The sequence below is a fragment of the Phoxinus phoxinus genome, assembly GCF_949152265.1.
Source record: "Phoxinus phoxinus genome assembly, chromosome: 8".
Lineage (NCBI taxonomy): Eukaryota > Metazoa > Chordata > Actinopteri > Cypriniformes > Leuciscidae > Phoxinus > Phoxinus phoxinus.
The window spans coordinates 4,277,111-4,295,076 of record NC_136883.1 but is presented as its reverse complement, the minus strand read 5'-3'; the positions used below and the strand labels follow the sequence as shown (position 1 = coordinate 4,295,076).

The following is a 17,966-nucleotide window of genomic DNA, read 5'->3' as shown; positions in this document are numbered from 1 at the left end:
TGTATCTAATATTTTAGATAAAATACATATTTTAGTCGTGTCCCCGGGTTTTCACTCAGTCCTGTTACCCCCCCTGAAATCTCCCCCCCCACCCCCCGCCACCCGCCACCCCCTCTGAAAAAACTTGGAATATTCCACAAGACACATTTTCAACAGGAAGTTGCATCATCTGGATCTTCTGAAGGCAATGGGAAGACCATAAGTAAGTACTCTCATTTTAATTTCTGTATATTTGATGAAATTGTAACTATGACTGAGAAGGTTAATCTCAACATACTGTCCTGTTACCTAAATTATTTCTTAAATGTTATTTGTTTATTTTAAAAATTGTAACTTTTGGCAAGTCACTCGAATTTGCTCAGTGTCCTCATGCTATTAGCATGTATGATGTGGCCTTATGCCATGTATTTGATAACGTTTTGCTTAAAAACTCAATCCTGTTACTTTCAGTCCTGTTACTTATATGGAGCGTTAAAAAAACAGGAGTGAGTAATCCTCTGTTTTGTTGATTTACTACTGTAAATATTAGTTGATATAATAGTTTTCACCTGAATTATGCGTTTTAAGGTTACAATTACTTATATTGTAGACATTAGCATTAGTTTTACAATGTGAACACCATACTTCCAGGAAGCCAGTCCACCACGAAGTGACTTAAACGTTTTGTCTTTGTCTTTCTTATATTTTTTAGAAGATACCGGTGCCAGAAACACCCATATGGCATATTGCAATGGAAAGAGCGAGACACACCCGCAGCCCTCTCTTTTCTCCCTTTTTTGTCTTAACTTCCCTCTTTCTTGTTTATAAACAATCTTCAAAACAAAAAAGAAATGATGGTTCAGCATACATTAAAAGAGGAAATGTGAAAGAAATTTAAATCTATTCAACAACAGTCTTCTGTTGCAGCAACATCTCTTCTCTGATGACGTGTTTACCGCCGCGAGGGCGGGGCAACCTGTCACTCACATGAGTTCCACCAATAAGAAACGAGAAGCGTTTTACTAGGATATCACAATAGAGCAGAAAAGACTATTCCAATTTACTTTTAATGCTGTCTTTTCATTTCAGTCCACACAAGTTATCACAATGGGCGTTTCTAGCATTTCATCAAAGTATGCCCGTATTTTGATACTGTGAAATATATATGCCTAGCTGCAGGCTAGTTGCTAACAAGCTTCAGATGCAAATTAAAAGAACTGCTTGTTGTTGACAAATAATAGAAGACATTTGCACGTTTTATTTCCTACAGTGGATTGTAGATACATCACCTTATCAAAGCGTTGTTGTTTTTTCAACTTCAGGCCTTTTTGCTAAACCGCTTGATATAGGCTATGGGGTCAAAAGAGATTCATTCACAAATGTGGCATCGCTACTCAAAACATAAAACACATATTACTTTTATTGATGAAAAATATTATCCGATTGGTAGGCATATCGGTAATCTCCTTTGTTACTCAAGGATTTATCAATAGGCTATAGCTATTTATCAGTAGCTATAATAGGCCATAGCAACGCCCCTGAACGATGACTTAAGAAGAATATCTTTGATATGAAATATGTAAAAATATACGTATGGCCTATTACTTTAATTTGTAAAGTTGGCATCTACTGCACTGCATATTTATTCTCAGCACAACTTTAAGATTCAAACAATTATGAAATACCATTGAATTCATGAAACAATAACAATGAAAAAGGCTAAATTATCTAAGCCTACTAATGTTGTCAAATATAAAATATAAATATATATATATATTTTTTAAAGATTTAGCCTCGACCTGACATTTATGAAGAATGACCCAAACAAATCCAGAAATCCTTCAGTATGTCATCATGGATCGCACTTGTTTTTACAACAGCTATAGCTAAATTATATTTACATTTTTAAAATGTAAAAAAAAAAAAACCTGCCTTGGTTGGTTTTATGATAAGGTAAAACTGAAATTTATAAGAAGGTATAAGTTTCCAAACCAGATGTCTACTGAACGAAGGGGTGTGATTCAGTGACTCAAAGAGAAGCGGCGGTGAAACCAGACCTTCTGAAACCCTCATGATGTCACAGGTCAGAGACTGACCCTACCTGTCTATAAACGCTGTGTTAAATTGGGATTTTCCAGGATTTACAAGCGGTTAAACCACCATATCTGCTTTACACCCATAGTAGCCCACACATTGGGAGGCAGAGAGAATATTTAAAAGTGCAAGTTAGATTTTGGTCTTGGAGATTATAGGCTAAGTATAAATGCAGAAGCACGTCACTGTACAAATCCTTTATTTACACACATATTTTTACCCATGCATAATTTATTCCACAGTCAAAAAATGACAATGTGAACACTTTTTAACTTTTTTTTCTTCAAAAGAACTTTTCATATCTTAGTGGAAATACTTTAACTCTGCATCATTTTATGTGTGTGTATTTTTCTGTTAATACCATAAGTTAATATGCATTAATGTACATTACTGGATGCGATGTATGTAGCTGAACAAAGGCATCCATCTCTGTCCCGAACCAGAAACTGCTTATAGTCATCCACATAGAAAGAGCAAACAGAGAGGTCAAATAAACACTTGAGGGGGTCAAAGGAGACCTTAGTCTTTCTCCGAGGTCAAAGCCATCAAAAGTGTGTTTTCTTCCCTGCAGCGAGTGACTTCTGAGTGGCCAGAGCGCCATCACCGCGCACCATTCTTACAGATGTTTACTTTGAGAACATCTGGAGCCCACACAAGGTCAGTGAAGGGTTGAGGACATCGTTTGAACTCCATATAAAGGCATGGCCAGCTGGGGGACATTCCTTGTGCAGACAGTCAAAGGCATTCCAGCTGTGGAAAACACATCCTCTCGTATACGCTTTCCGTCTGCTTCGGAGTGTGTGTGTGTGTGTGTGTGTTTCTCATCTTGAGACATGATTGCAACACTGAATGGTTTCACAAATGTCAAGTTTCATTGTGCACTACGCAGAAACTAGTGCTTATGAGTTTGGACTGTTTGGAGAGATAACGTGTTTGTGTGTGTGTGTGAGACTTACCATCTGTTCTTTGGTTTAAAGAACACACTTCTGATATGTGTGGTATCTTCCAAAACGTCTTGTTCCCTGTGATATGAAGTTACACAGTGCTCCCTTATCTACAATTAAATATCTTAAACATGTACCAGTCATACACAGATTTCATTACAAGTAACATCCATGTGTACTGTACACTCTAAAAAATGCTGGGTTGTTTCAACCCAATTTTGGGTAAAATATGGACAAACCCAGCCGTTGGGTTAAATTTTTACATTACATTTTTAACCCAACGGCTGGGTTTGTCCATATTTTACCCAAAATTGGGTTGAAACAACCCAGTATTTTTTAGAGTGACAGGTTTAATGTATATTGTATCTCATTTACTGTAATTAGAAGTTCAACATTCACGCATTAAAACAAGCTTTAGGCTTTCACTTGAACTTTTATTAATACATCATTCCACATATATAACCAAATGGGTGTTATCTTTTACTAACAAAAACTGTGCTTGGGTTAGAAGCTCCCCTTTAGTACTGATCCCAGTCCAGTTTATAACACCAACAGCCTTAAAGTGTACATTCACCTAAAGATAAATCTGCCTAATGATGCTCATCTTCTGTAGGACACTCAATTTAAAACATTCAATGAGATCAGTCATAAGAAACCTGAACAAATCATGTCGTCATCACATCAAACCAACCTTGCCAAAATGTTTCTTGAGGCGCGATGTTTTAATACTTACACATGCATGAGATTTGAAAGCTACGTCAGATGTTTGGTAGCTTGCTTATCATACGGCCTTGAATATAGTGCATCATATGGACCGTTATCATGTTTTCCCAGTACATTCATTGCATGGAAAAGAGCATCTTGAACATTCATGTGTTTCACAGAATAAAGAAAATGCCAGTTTGGAACAAAACAAGGGAAATTAATTTTAGTCAAACTATTCTTTTAATTCGGCCATTAAAAGGCATCAAAACTAGTCTCAGATCAGTTACAGAGGGCAGCTTCTACCCGTCTATACTAAGCAAGAGGATAACCATAGGAGTACAATGAGTATAATTAGGAGCAGATATGGAAGATAAGAGAGCAAGAGCGATGGGTAATGGAAAGAATGAAAACATCCTATCACCCGTTACAGGAACACCAGAAGCGCGGCAGAAATATGCTGGTCTTAACCAGACTCCAGGACCTGGCAGAGACACTTCTCTGGTTCCAGTACTCTTACCATGAGCTCACTAATGTCTCAGCAGATACTAATGAGGAAGGTAATCTTATTCTTGGCGGCTATTTTTGAGTACGTTTTTATGCCAATAAACATTCTGTACGGTTTAAAAGTTTCCTATGAATTCTCAGTGCATTTGTCGACTTTATTTTCTCTACAACTTCCATTACGCAGGGAGCATTTTCAGTTCTCGATTTGTCCATGCCCTCGCTTATCAACCTGACAAAATGTCCAGACCATGCAAATGTCATAAACCGTGTCCTTTTATCAAGGAAAGGTCAAAACCCAACTGACACACTTCAATTGTTGCCCATTACTCGGATTTAATTGTGTTTTGGAGGATAATTCAATATGTGCATGTCTATTTACATTTTGACGTCAACACCAAATGTGTAAACTCCTGTTTTCTTGTGTTGTCAGTTTCTCTGTGAGCGAATTCTTGATAGCTATTAGCGTTTTACTGTACGTGTAAACGGACTCATTGGTTTCCAAGTATTTTCCATTTCTTTTAAGGTTGCACTGAATTTGACTTTAACTTGTTAGCGAAATTGCGGTGAGATTTCGCGGGCAAAAAAAGGTTCTTTGCTTATATTGTAGCAATGTATGAATGTCTCTTAAAACCCAAGCAGCTTTCTGTTCGAATTCGTGTGACCAGCTAGCCTGGCAAGCCAGACCCACATCAAGATGTTAGGTCTGGGAACTCACCATTGGCGTGGCTCAATCCGAGGTCCGGGATGAACGGTTGTCTTTCAAATTCCCTCTGCACGCAATAGGATAGCGCTACAACCAACCAGAGCAACAAACGGTTGTGGCTGAGTAAGTCCCATGCGTTTTCCCACCAGCGGAGCTAGTTGATATAAACTTTTGTCGTATCCGGTCGGCAAAACTCAGAACACATCTTCCTTTTTTAAGAATGACTCAAGTGCCGTTCTTTTCTCAAAGAAAAGCTTAACTCCAAGTCCTCCAGAGTCGCAGCCGAAGCCAATTCGAAAGACCGCTGTTCGCCAGCAGTAGCCATCTTCTTTGTTTTCAAGTAGCAGGGAATTCACACGGAGCCGTCGCAACTCTGCCGTCATTATGTTAAGCCCGCCCACCGATGCTATACACGATGTGATTGGCCTGACTAGAGTTTGGTTTTCCAGCTCGAAAGCCAACTGAGAGTTGCTAAACGACACTGGCTGCAAAATAAATGTTGCCGCCGCTAGGGTGCGTCTAGATTTCTAGGCTAGTGACCAGCCTGAACACAAGCGAAATCTGTGTAGGGAACCTTTTCTCCCTCACGTGGATCTCCCATGTGAATCACTGTTTGCTAGGATGTTCTGGTTGGTTGCTTAAAGTCAAAAGAGTGAAACTCCCAACTGCACGAATTCCTATTTCAATGACTGGATTTCATCTGTGAAATTTCGCAGAGCAGCGGTAAATGTGACCGCACTTTAAGGAGGTTTGCAGATGTACTGGAACAGAGATGTCTTTAAGTTACGCACTATAAACAGGAGTCCTAGTTTATTACTTACTCAGTGATACGACACCATCAAACATTACTTTTAAAAGCACGGTGTTGTGCTGCCTTCACATGGACAGTGGCATCGTAAGACCTTGCTAACACCAAGTTTATGACACAAAAGAGACCACAATGAACAAGAAGAAATAAACAGCAAACAACAATGTACATAAGGTTACAGAGTAATGCAAAACCATTGATCCTATCCATGCACCAGTAAGGCAACCTACATTGTCTTATCTTGTAATTCTTCTGTATAAAGTTACAGTATAACTGTACTATGAGCTCTATTACTCCTAATTCTACAGCGTTTGCTTGGAGTGCTGCTATCATATTTGTAATCGGAGTCTCGAGGGTGGGAGGATTCAGTTAAACACCCCCCTCACACACTTTTTCAGTGTAGCTTGTTATTCATTTATACTCATATTCCACAAAACATTTGCGTCTGCAAACAAAGCACATTTGTTCGGGACTCTTGCCTTAAACTAATTCTGTGCAGCACCCCGTGTGCCTGATATGAATTAAAAGCTTCATGGTTTACAATGGTAAAATATATCAATTTCAAAAGTGTTTTTTTCATTGCTTGTCTGGAAATAAATACTGAACGGATTGGCTCATTTTAAAGGCTGGACCAGTGACTGTGTGTATGCAGGGTGTGTGTGTGTGTGTGTGTGTTTGTGCAGAAGTATTGCTTCACAAATCTTTAGTTTTAATGAGTGCAACTAGAGGCTTGTCATCAGGGCTGTAATCTTCATAACTGATGGGAGTCGCATCATACATTGCTGGTCTAGATTTCTTCCCAAACCTGTAATTCACACAAAGGAACAGTCTCATTTTCTCATGCATTAGGTTCTATGTATGGAAAGAAGCAGCATTAACATTCTTTGAAATATCTTATTCTGTATGTATACACACTCACTGGCCACTATAGGTACACCAATTCAACTGTCAATCACATAGTGCAATTAGCCATGTAGACATGGTCAAGACGATCAAGAAGTTCAAACTGAGCATCAGAATGGGGAAGAAAGGTGATTTAAGTGGCTTTAAACTTGGCACGGTTGTTGAGGCCAGACGGGCTGGTCTGAGTATTTCAGAAACTGCTGATCTACTGGGATTTTCACGCACAACCATCTCTAGGATTTACAGAAAATGGTCTGAAAAAGAGGAAATATCCAGTGAGCGGCAGTTCTGTGGAGGAAAATGCCTTGTTGATGCCAGAGGTCAGAGGAGAATCAATGGCCAGACTAGTTCGAGCTGATAGCACAACGCGTCCAACCTTGAAGCAGATACAGCAGCAGAAGACACACCGGGGACACTCCTGTCAGCTGAGAACAGGAAACTGAGGCTACAATTGACCGTTTGCAAAGACCCGCCCCCTTTAGTTACTGTTGCTATGTCTGACAAGCTACGCCGCTCTCACGCCAAACCATGTTCTCATGCAATTGAAAATACATCGCGGAGAAGAGAGGACACTGACAACACACACTGACAGACAGGACAGACCAGGTTACTTTTGATATTAAACAAAGTCTCACCTTTCAAATTTGGTCATTTTTTTTAAAGAAATTTAAACAATAAATACCGTTTTGTGGCTCTTTAATGTGTGTGTCAGATCGCTGTGTCGCCTCAGTAAAAGCTGCTCGTGAACCGATCATCTCCTCCTCCTATTTCATTTATAGCATCAAATAAACATGAATGAACATCAGAAGGAATGTTGTTTTAACCGCGGAAAGACGTCAGTACACTTCGCTTCTCAAGTTCAAATTCTCCTATTAATCTACTATCTCTCATGACTGCTTTGTTGGACAAAATGGCAGATGGCGAAGTATGATTGGTCAGATCACCTGTCAATCAAGCTCCCTGCGAAGGGTCAATTCACACGGACTCACCAAAACTGGACAATAGAAGATTTGAAAAAAGTATCCTGGTCTGATGAGTCTGCAACATGCAGTCGATTTCTGCTGCAACATTCAGATGGAAGGGTCAGAATGGGTTTAACAGCAGGAAATCATGGATCCATCCTGCCTTGTCTCAACGGTTCAGGCTGCTGGTGGTGTAATGGTGTGGAGGATATTTTCTTGGCACACTTTGAGCCTTTAGTACCAATTGAGCATCGTTTAAACGCCACGGCACACCTGAGTATCATTGCTGACCATGTCCATCCATTTATGACCACAGTGTCCTGGAGGACCGCTGTCCCGAAGAGTTTAGTTCCAACGCTAATCAAACACACCTGAACAAGCAAACCAATGTCTTCAGGATAACTAAGGCTACAGTCAGGTTAGTATTTTTTTTCAGGGTTGGAGCTAAACTCTGCAGGATCCCCATCCCTGTTCTAATAGCTACTTCCAGCAGGATAACATGCCATGTCACAAAGCTCAAATCATCTCAAACTGGTTTTTTTGATCAGTGAGTTCACTAAACTCAAATGGCCTCCACAGTCACCAGATCTCAATACAATAGAGCTCCATTGGGATGTGCTGGAACTGGAGATTTGCATCATGGATGTGCAGCCGACAAAATCTGCAGCAACTTCGTTATGCTATCACGTCAATATGGACCAGAATCTCTGATGAATGTTTCCAGCACTTAATTCTTCATGAAGACTTGAGGCAGTTCTGAAGGCAAAAAATGGGTCCAACCCGGTACTAGCAAGGTGTACCTAATAAGTGGCTGGTGTGTGTGTGTGTGTGTGTGTATTTATACATATAATGGTTTACCTTGCATGGCGAATGGAGGCGATAGCGTTGCTGAAATCACTGTCAATACTGCGGCAGTTGTAAAACTCCTGGTAGGCGTGACGGGACGAGCCCTGGTATTCAATCCGGCTGATGCGACAGATGCCAACGATCAGGATGATGAGCATCAAGACAAAAGCGACGCACAGAGCCCCGATAATGATGTACAGAGAGTGACGAGGCATGTTGGTCAGTGAGTCCACAGGCTGAGCCATCTTCCACTGCAGATCTGAGAGAGGAAAATTACAATAATGACGAAAGATGTGATTGTGTGTTTTCCTTTCAAAAACTCAATGCTTCGTAGTAACCATCCAGAACACCATCCTAGCATAGTGGTGTGTGCAAGGACAACTCAAACTTTCATAAAAATCTACTTTATTATTTATTCATTTCAGTCTAGCTGACAAAATGCTAGTTTGCTAGTCTCAAAACCATGGATAGTATTTAACCACAAAATGCTAGTCACAAAACCATTATATATATATAACATGCACAGACAAGTGTCAGCTAGCAAGGGCATCCGCACAGCCATAAACACGCTGGGGTATTCATGAAAATCTCTGAATGGGGAGCGAGTCATGTGGCTCCTCCTCTCCACACGTCACAGTCTCTCGCCGGCAGAGCGTGACGAGGCTCACAGAAGCTAGCGGTGCCTCGTCACAGACGCACGTCACTCCTCAGGGAACCGCTCTCTACCCCTGCATACATAATGTGTCCTTGAGGCCTACGTCGTGATGGAGAGATGACTGAACTGCAGAGCACACCATGTCCCTTTAAGTCACTATATCCATGGTCACTTTTTAAGGTCACACTTTATATAAGACGTTTTTAACTACTATTTTAGGTAGAACATAGTGTTAGGTAGAATGTACGGTCACATTTTATTTGAAAGGTGTCCTTGTTTCAGTGTAATTATACAAATACTGAGTAATATTAATTAACAACATGTACTTATAAAGTTAGATTAGTTGCTTGCTTGTAATTATGCATAATTTACTGTTATAACCTGGGCTTGACATCAGGCTTGTGCAAAATTCAGAATTGGCCTCCATTCAATTCATGAATTGGAATTTGAATTAAATTGACTCCGCCCCACAGGAAGTTGAATTTGAATGACAGGAAGTGGAATTAAATTCATGGCAATTCAAAGAAATTCCACACAGTCACACAACAGAAAGAATGTGTTGAATCTCACATGCATTCAGTGTTAGGAAGGTTACTTTGGAAAGGTAATTTACTGTTATAAGTTATCCATTATAAATGGGGTTTGGATTACTTTATTTGGATTACTTTATCAATGCAAAGCAATTTCCTTTTAATTTGATGATTAACTAATTGAATTACACATTTCACCTCAGTAATACAACTAAATACAATTACATTCATTTTGTAATTTAATAACATAATTTCATTACATGTAACTAGTCACTCCTCAACCCTGCATACATTTTGTTCTAATATATAGATAATGATCAAATTCTTGAAATAAATTACCCCCTCAATGTTGTTTAATTAGTTGTGTTCCAATGTTATTTTCATTTCAAAGTAATCAAATAAAACAAAGTTCAAACTAATACAATTTATAGAATATGTAATGCAATCATATCTGACATATATTGTAAAGCTTCATTGTTAAACACTTCACTTAAAATATGTATATGAATTTCTTAGAATTTTTATTGGATTGCAATTCTTCCTTTAATTCACATTCGAATTGTAATTCTAGATCCTGTTTTTGACATCAATTCAAATTCAAGAATTGAATTGGAATTCAGGAGTCATTCTCAATTCAATTGTGAATTGTGCACAAGCCTGCTTGACATTAACACCTGCCAACCCGGTGAAAAAAACCCCAAAATGAAGTGGTGAAACAGTCTCACAGTTGAATTTTATATTTGTCAATTGTAGTCTTTTTAAAAGGTATCTGAAAAAATAAACTAAGTGCAATGAAGTGTTGTCAAAAATTTAGATTTTTCGATATACAGTATATTGATACTGAAATATCTGAAGCGCTTCACACCCAAAGTGCGCACACAGTCGTTCTTTTGAGACTTTATGAGTGAGTTCTTTTCACTGCTTACACAGTCAAATACACCGAAAATAATGTCAAAATGCCGGTTTTGGCAAGTATTCACACAAACAGTCAGATATGTTTTAAGTGAACGTAAACATTGAGAGAGGAGATGCATGTGTAACAGTATAATGGACATGTGCGTCAGGTCTTAAAGTGACATCAGCCTAACACACCTGATGCCAAAATATGAGATAATATAAAAAATATCTATGGCAGTTTTCCCCCATGGTATCGATGTAAGAAAAAGTGGCCAGGTAACATGCTGAGTAGATAGTAACTTTAGAAAAACACAAGCCACAGTGGCTGGTGAACACAAAAGCTAATGTCAAGCCCTGGTTATAACTATAGTAAGTACATGTAAGAAGTGTAACAGGGACACTAAATTAAAGTGTATTATGTTGTTCAAGTTGTATTGTAAATTGCTATTGAGGTGAGATACAGTTAAAGGGGTGGTTCAGGATTTTGGACATCGGACCTCATTTTCAAGTTAGCCTGGTTGTTATTCATCAGTGGAGACAGTTTTCAAAAAATTTCATCCAGTCCTTCCAGTTGCATAGTTCGCCGATGCTAGGCTAGCGCGAGTCAACGGTATAAGCTAGCCTGCCATTAAAAACAGTTTTACCCACTCCAAAGTACACCAAAAGCAAATAAATTATAACGGCAGACTGCCGATGTAAATGTCTGTTGAGAGAATAATGTTAGAAATCAAACTACCCTTTCATTGCATTGCAATAGTTACACTTTGTTCCCTGTATTTATTAGCACAGTCTACAGCAGCGGCGGAGTGATATTAAGTTACCTAGGCAACCGAGAGAGTCTCCACATGACGCAAGTGTATTTACCTGCCGCTGACACTCATCACTACAGAAGCAGAGTATATTTCACTAAGAAATCAACATAGGACTATGGCCACGTTTGAAAGCCATGCCAATGTTTCAGACTTTGGAGACGAGGAATGTGTTTTATTCAACGAACCGTACATGTATGAGCCGGAATACACAGACGAAGAACTAATCGAGATAGATACTAAAAGGGCAGAAATTGAACTGTAACGTTATCTCCACTAACGCTGTCATTGTCATTCTATAAGTTATGAGAAGGGACTAGCTTAATAGATAGCTATAGTAGCCTAACAAAAGTTATTACCTGTTCATCTGCTGTTGGTGCATATGGAAAGACGGCTGGAACTGCATTCCTTGTCAGTGACTTATGAACGTTTCGATTATGGGGTTATTCAAAGTCGTCTGGTCTAAAATAATCACTACAAATTCGCAACTTTAATAGTCTCTGCCGGTGTCTCGTTGTCCAAGCCAGCAGAAAGAAGCCACAGTTGGTTCCTTTCTGGATCTCTCAATGGAAATTTGTGGAAACTTTTTGCATGACCATCTATTTGGTTTATTTTTACAATTTCGAAATGCACAACGAATCACCATGTTGCCAATTCCTTAGTTTATAATCGAATGTTTTTCAATATCGTTGTTCAAGGCTACTAACGTTACTAGCTAGCTAGACGTCCCGTCTGTAGTGCGCGCTTCTGTTCTGTGTTTACTTTTCGGCGCAGTACTACTAACCGGAGCAAAGTAAAATTCCGCCGCTGCTGAGAAACTAGTTCCTGTAAATGTAATGCGATCATTGAGATGTAAGAGTACCGGACCGGTACTTTGATTTCTAACATTATTCTCTCAATAGACATTTACATCGACAGTCTGGCGTTATAATTTATTTGCTTTTGGTGTACTTTGGAGTGGGTAAAACTGCTTTTAATGGCAAGCTAGCACAGATACCGTTGACTCGCGCTAGCCTAGCATCGGCAAACTATGCAACTGGAAGGACTGGATGATTTTTTTTGAAAACTGTCTCCACTGATGAATAACAACCAGGCTAACTTGAAAATGAGGTCCGATGTCCAAAATCCTGAACCACCCCTTTAAGGGTAGCTTAATATAAGACACTTAATATAAAATGGGAACCATTTTATTCATATGTATTTTCGTTGTAAATAAAATCCAATCTGAAGGCAAATCTTCATCATCCCCTTCATATTTCTCTCCTCGTCATAATTGTGAGAGCTGTTGTAGTGGGAAGTGTAGTGTAGCGGGAAGTGAAGTGTAGAGGGAAGTGTAGTGTAGTGTAGTGTAGTGAAGTGTAGTGTAGTGTAGTGTAGTGTAGTGAAGTGTAGTGTAGTTTAGTGAAGTGTAGTGTAGTGTAGTGTAGTGTAGTGAAGTGTAGTGTAGTGTAGTGGGAAGTGTAGTGTAGTGAAGTGTAGTGTAGTGTAGTGAAGTGTAGTGTAGTGAAGTGTAGTGTAGTGAAGTGTAGTGTAGTGGGAAGTGTAGTGTAGCGGGAAGTGAAGTGTAGAGGGAAGTGTAGTGTAGTGTAGTGTAGTGAAGTGTAGTGTAGTGTAGTGTAGTGTAGTGTAGTGTAGTGAAGTGTAGTGTAGTTTAGTGAAGTGTAGTGTAGTGTAGTGTAGTGTAGTGTAGTGTAGTGGGAAGTGTAGTGTAGTGAAGTGTAGTGTAGTGTAGTTTAGTGAAGTGTAGTGTAGTGTAGTGTAGTGTAGTGGGAAGTGTAGTGTAGTGAAGTGTAGTGTAGTGAAGTGTAGTGTAGTGTAGTGTAGTGAAGTGAAGTGTAGTGTAGTGAAGTGTAGTGTAGTGTAGTGAAGTGTAGTGTAGTGTAGTGTAGTGAAGTGAAGTGTAGTGTAGTGTAGTGTAGTGAAGTGTAGTGTAGTGTAGTGTAGTGTAGTGTAGTGAAGTGTAGTGTAGTGTAGTGGGAAGTGTAGTGTAGTGAAGTGTAGTGTAGTGAAGTGTAGTGTAGTGAAGTGTAGTGTAGTGTAGTGTAGTGAAGTGTAGTGTAGTGTAGTGTAGTGTAGTGTAGTGTAGTGTAGTGAAGTGTAGTGTAGTGAAGTGTAGTGTAGTGTAGTGTAGTGTAGTGAAGTGTAGTGTAGTGTAGTGTAGTGAAGTGTAGTGTAGTGTAGTGTAGTGAAGTGTAGTGTAGTGTAGTGAAGTGTAGTGTAGTGAAGTGTAGTGTAGTGTAGTGTAGTGAAGTGTAGTGTAGTGTAGTGTAGTGAAGTGTAGTGTAGTGTAGTGTAGTGAAGTGTAGTGTAGTGAAGTGTAGTGTAGTGTAGTGTAGTGAAGTGTAGTGTAGTGTAGTGTAGTGAAGTGTAGTGTAGTGTAGTGTAGTGTAGTGAAGTGTAGTGTAGTGTAGTGGGAAGTGTAGTGTAGTGAAGTGTAGTGTAGTGAAGTGTAGTGTAGTGAAGTGTAGTGTAGTGTAGTGTAGTGAAGTGTAGTGTAGTGTAGTGTAGTGTAGTGTAGTGTAGTGAAGTGTAGTGTAGTGAAGTGTAGTGTAGTGTAGTGTAGTGAAGTGTAGTGTAGTGTAGTGTAGTGTAGTGAAGTGTAGTGTAGTGTAGTGTAGTGAAGTGTAGTGAAGTGTAGTGAAGTGTAGTGTAGTGTAGTGTAGTGTAGTGTAGTGTAGTGAAGTGTAGTGTAGTGTAGTGTAGTGTAGTGAAGTGTAGTGAAGTGTAGTTTAGTGAAGTGTAGTGTAGTGTAGTGTAGTGTAGTGTAGTGTAGTGAAGTGTAGTGTAGTGTAGTGAAGTGTAGTGAAGTGTAGTGTAGTGTAGTGTAGTGTAGTGTAGTGAAGTGTAGTGAAGTGTAGTGTAGTGTAGTGTAGTGTAGTGAAGTGTAGTGTAGTGAAGTGTAGTGTAGTGTAGTGTAGTGAAGTGTAGTGAAGTGTAGTGTAGTGTAGTGTAGTGTAGTGTAGTGAAGTGTAGTGTAGTGTAGTGAAGTGTAGTGAAGTGTAGTGTAGTGTAGTGTAGTGTAGTGTAGTGTAGTGAAGTGTAGTGTAGTGTAGTGTAGTGAAGTGTAGTGAAGTGTAGTGTAGTGTAGTGTAGTGTAGTGAAGTGTAGTGAAGTGTAGTGTAGTGTAGTGTAGTGTAGTGAAGTGTAGTGTAGTGTAGTGAAGTGTAGTGTAGTGTAGTGTAGTGTAGTGAAGTGTAGTGTAGTGAAGTGTAGTGTAGTGTAGTGTAGTGAAGTGTAGTGTAGTGTAGTGTAGTGAAGTGTAGTGAAGTGTAGTGTAGTTTAGTGAAGTGTAGTGTAGTGTAGTGTAGTGTAGTGTAGTGTAGTGAAGTGTAGTGTAGTGTAGTGAAGTGTAGTGTAGTGTAGTGTAGTGTAGTGAAGTGTAGTGTAGTGTAGTGTAGTGTAGTGAAGTGTAGTGTAGTGTAGTGTAGTGTAGTGAAGTGTAGTGTAGTGTAGTGTAGTTTAGTGAAGTGTAGTGAAGTGTAGTGTAGTGAAGTGTAGTGTAGTGAAGTGTAGTGTAGTGTAGTGAAGTGTAGTGTAGTGTAGTGTAGTGAAGTGTAGTGAAGTGTAGTGTAGTGTAGTGTAGTGTAGTGTAGTGAAGTGTAGTGTAGTGTAGTGTAGTGTAGTGTAGTGTAGTGAAGTGTAGTGTAGTGTAGTGAAGTGTAGTGAAGTGTAGTGTAGTGTAGTGTAGTGTAGTGAAGTGTAGTGTAGTGTAGTGTAGTGAAGTGTAGTGTAGTGTAGTGTAGTGAAGTGTAGTGTAGTGTAGTGTAGTGTAGTGTAGTGAAGTGTAGTGTAGTGTAGTGTAGTGAAGTGTAGTGTAGTGTAGTGTAGTGTAGTGTAGTGTAGTGACGTGTAGTGACGTGTAGTGTAGTGTAGTGTAGTGTAGTGTAGTGGGAAGTGAAGTGTAGTGTAGTGTAGTGTAGTGTAGTGAAGTGTAGTGTAGTGTAGTGTAGTGAAGTGTAGTGTAGTGTAGTGTAGTGTAGTGAAGTGTAGTGTAGTGTAGTGTAGTGTAGTGAAGTGTAGTGTAGTGAAGTGTAGTGTAGTGAAGTGTAGTGTAGTGTAGTGAAGTGTAGTGTAGTGTAGTGTAGTGAAGTGTAGTGTAGTGTAGTGAAGTGTAGTGTAGTGAAGTGTAGTGTAGTGAAGTGAAGTGTAGTGTAGTGAAGTGTAGTGTAGTGAAGTGTAGTGTAGTGTAGTGTAGTGTAGTGAAGTGTAGTGTAGTGTAGTGAAGTGTAGTGTAGTGTAGTGTAGTGTAGTGAAGTGTAGTGTAGTGTAGTGTAGTGAAGTGTAGTGTAGTGTAGTGTAGTGTAGTGAAGTGTAGTGTAGTGTAGTGTAGTGTAGTGAAGTGTAGTGTAGTGTAGTGTAGTGAAGTGTAGTGTAGTGTAGTGAAGTGTAGTGTAGTGTAGTGAAGTGTAGTGTAGTGTAGTGTAGTGTAGTGTAGTGTAGTGTAGTGAAGTGTAGTGTAGTGAAGTGTAGTGTAGTGTAGTGTAGTGTAGTGAAGTGTAGTGTAGTGTAGTGTAGTGTAGTGTAGTGTAGTGTAGTGAAGTGTAGTGTAGTGTAGTGTAGTGTAGTGAAGTGTAGTGTAGTGTAGTGTAGTGTAGTGTAGTGTAGTGGGAAGTGTAGTGTAGAGGGAAGTGTAGTGTAGTGTAGTGTAGTGTAGTGTAGTGTAGTGTAGTGTAGTGAAGTGTAGTGTAGTGTAGTGTAGTGTAGTGAAGTGTAGTGTAGTGTAGTGTAGTGTAGTGTAGTGGGAAGTGTAGTGTAGTGGGAAGTGTAGTGTAGAGGGAAGTGTAGTGTAGTGTAGTGTAGTGTAGTGTAGTGAAGTGTAGTGTAGTGGGAAGTGTAGTGTAGCGGGAAGTGAAGTGTAGTGGGAAGTGTAGTGTAGCGGGAAGTGAAGTGTAGTGGGAAGTGTAGTGTAGTCAGAAGGTCAACATAAACTCACGGATCTCACAGCTTCCACCGACCCAGCCAGGAGGACAGTGACAGGTGTAGCCATTTGATTGGTCGATGCAGGTGCCGCCATGATGACATGGGTTACTCTCACACTCGTTGACGTCAACCTCACAGTTCTCACCTGCAAAGTGATTAAAAGCCCAGCAGTCAGCAGTCGCCTCAAAAACACAATGGCTAAAGGTGCATCCCGATGTGCGTACTTATGCACTATTCTACGCCATTTCGTAGTATAAATATTGCGTTCACACTGAAAATGCCAAAAAAACAAGTGCACTTTAAGTATCCGGATGATGCACTTAATTAATCGAGAGAAAAAAGTGTGGAATGTGTGTGTGTTTTACATACTTTGCACTTGTCTTGGCATTCACTGCGGACACTGACAGCAAATAAAGAATTTCCTTGTACAGGGAAACTTGTTTTCCTCACTGTGCATATGAAACGCTTTGACCTTGACCTTTGACCTTGACTATTATATCCCAAATAAAAAAGTACTCTTTAAATACCCGGATGATGCATTTAATTAACCGAAAAAAAGTGTGAACTGTTTGACACTGTCAACTGTCGCAGCTTTAATTGCGTAGCGGAGGAGGAGGGGCATCAGACTCCAATGTTGAATGACAAAAAAAAAACTTTCATACACTACACGGATGAGTGCATATATGAAGTGTATAGTGTGTCATTTGGGACACAACTTATGTTTTCTGGGTATTTCATGCATGCAGAAAATTAGCATGCTTTACACAATATGCATGTTATGTACTGCAGAATTAGTAGTAGTATGGTAACAATCTCACTATCATAAAAACATAAACGAACACTAATATTTACCCATATATCCTGGTGGACACACACAGGATGTGTTTCTGCCTCCACTTTCACAATGTCCTCCATTCTGGCACCTGAGCCTCAGACAGGGGTCTCTATATATCTCACAGTGCTTACCTGAAATAACCCACATCACATCCATTAATTATGGCATTTTAAGGCCAGATGCATTACATAGGCACAGTCCTGCACGCACCTGTGAACTGTGGGGCGCAGATGCACTCGTAGGCATTGATCAGGTCTCTGCATGTGGCGTAGTTCTGACAGGGAGCAGACAAGCATTCATTATACTCCTCCTCACAGTACAGACCGTGATAACCTAAGAGGACAGACAAAAAAATAATAATTATGATCTGTGCCGATCAACAGCATGTCAACAGCATGGGGTCCATAGAGCTTAAAGGGATAGTTCACCCCAAAAAAGTGGAAAAATAAATAAAATCCTAAATTTAATCTTTTCATTGTGATCGTGTCTCTTAAAAAAATTTGGACTAACCCGCTTGATTTATATGGATTCGTTTTACGATCTCTTTATGAACGTTTTGAAGCGTGAAAGTGGTAGTTGCGTAGCTGTCAATGAGGGACAGAAAGCTCTCAGACTTCATCAAAAAGTTCTTCATTTGTGTTCTGAAGCTGAACGAAAGTCTTACGGGTTTGGAACGACATGACAGTGAGAAATGAATGACAACATTTCCAGTTTTGGGTGAAATAACTTCACCTTGAATATTCCTGCATGTTGTCCACTAGAGAGCAGTGTAAGTGTTTCGTTTGGATGGGGTTTACAGAATGTGAGCAAACGGATGACACAGATGACGTATTTATATCTAAAAATGTTTGACTGTAAAGTAACAAAATGTC

At 39.6% G+C, this 17,966-nt stretch overlaps 1 protein-coding gene across 1 annotated transcript in view; it reads right to left on the bottom strand.

Annotated features, from left to right (window-relative positions):
• Nucleotides 1–3,433: 3,433 nt before the first annotated feature.
• dner (delta/notch-like EGF repeat containing) overlaps nt 3,434–17,966 on the bottom strand; it is a 41,471-nt gene continuing 26,938 nt past the window's right edge. The window contains exons 9-13 of the mRNA XM_079620562.1: nt 17,305–17,427; nt 17,112–17,225; nt 16,273–16,404; nt 8,461–8,707; nt 3,434–6,542 (exon numbers count right to left, since the gene is read on the bottom strand). Coding sequence (XP_079476688.1) covers nt 6,431–6,542; nt 8,461–8,707; nt 16,273–16,404; nt 17,112–17,225; nt 17,305–17,427 — 728 coding nt within the window. The 3' untranslated portion in view covers nt 3,434–6,430. The remainder of the gene's footprint in view (nt 6,543–8,460; nt 8,708–16,272; nt 16,405–17,111; nt 17,226–17,304; nt 17,428–17,966) is intronic.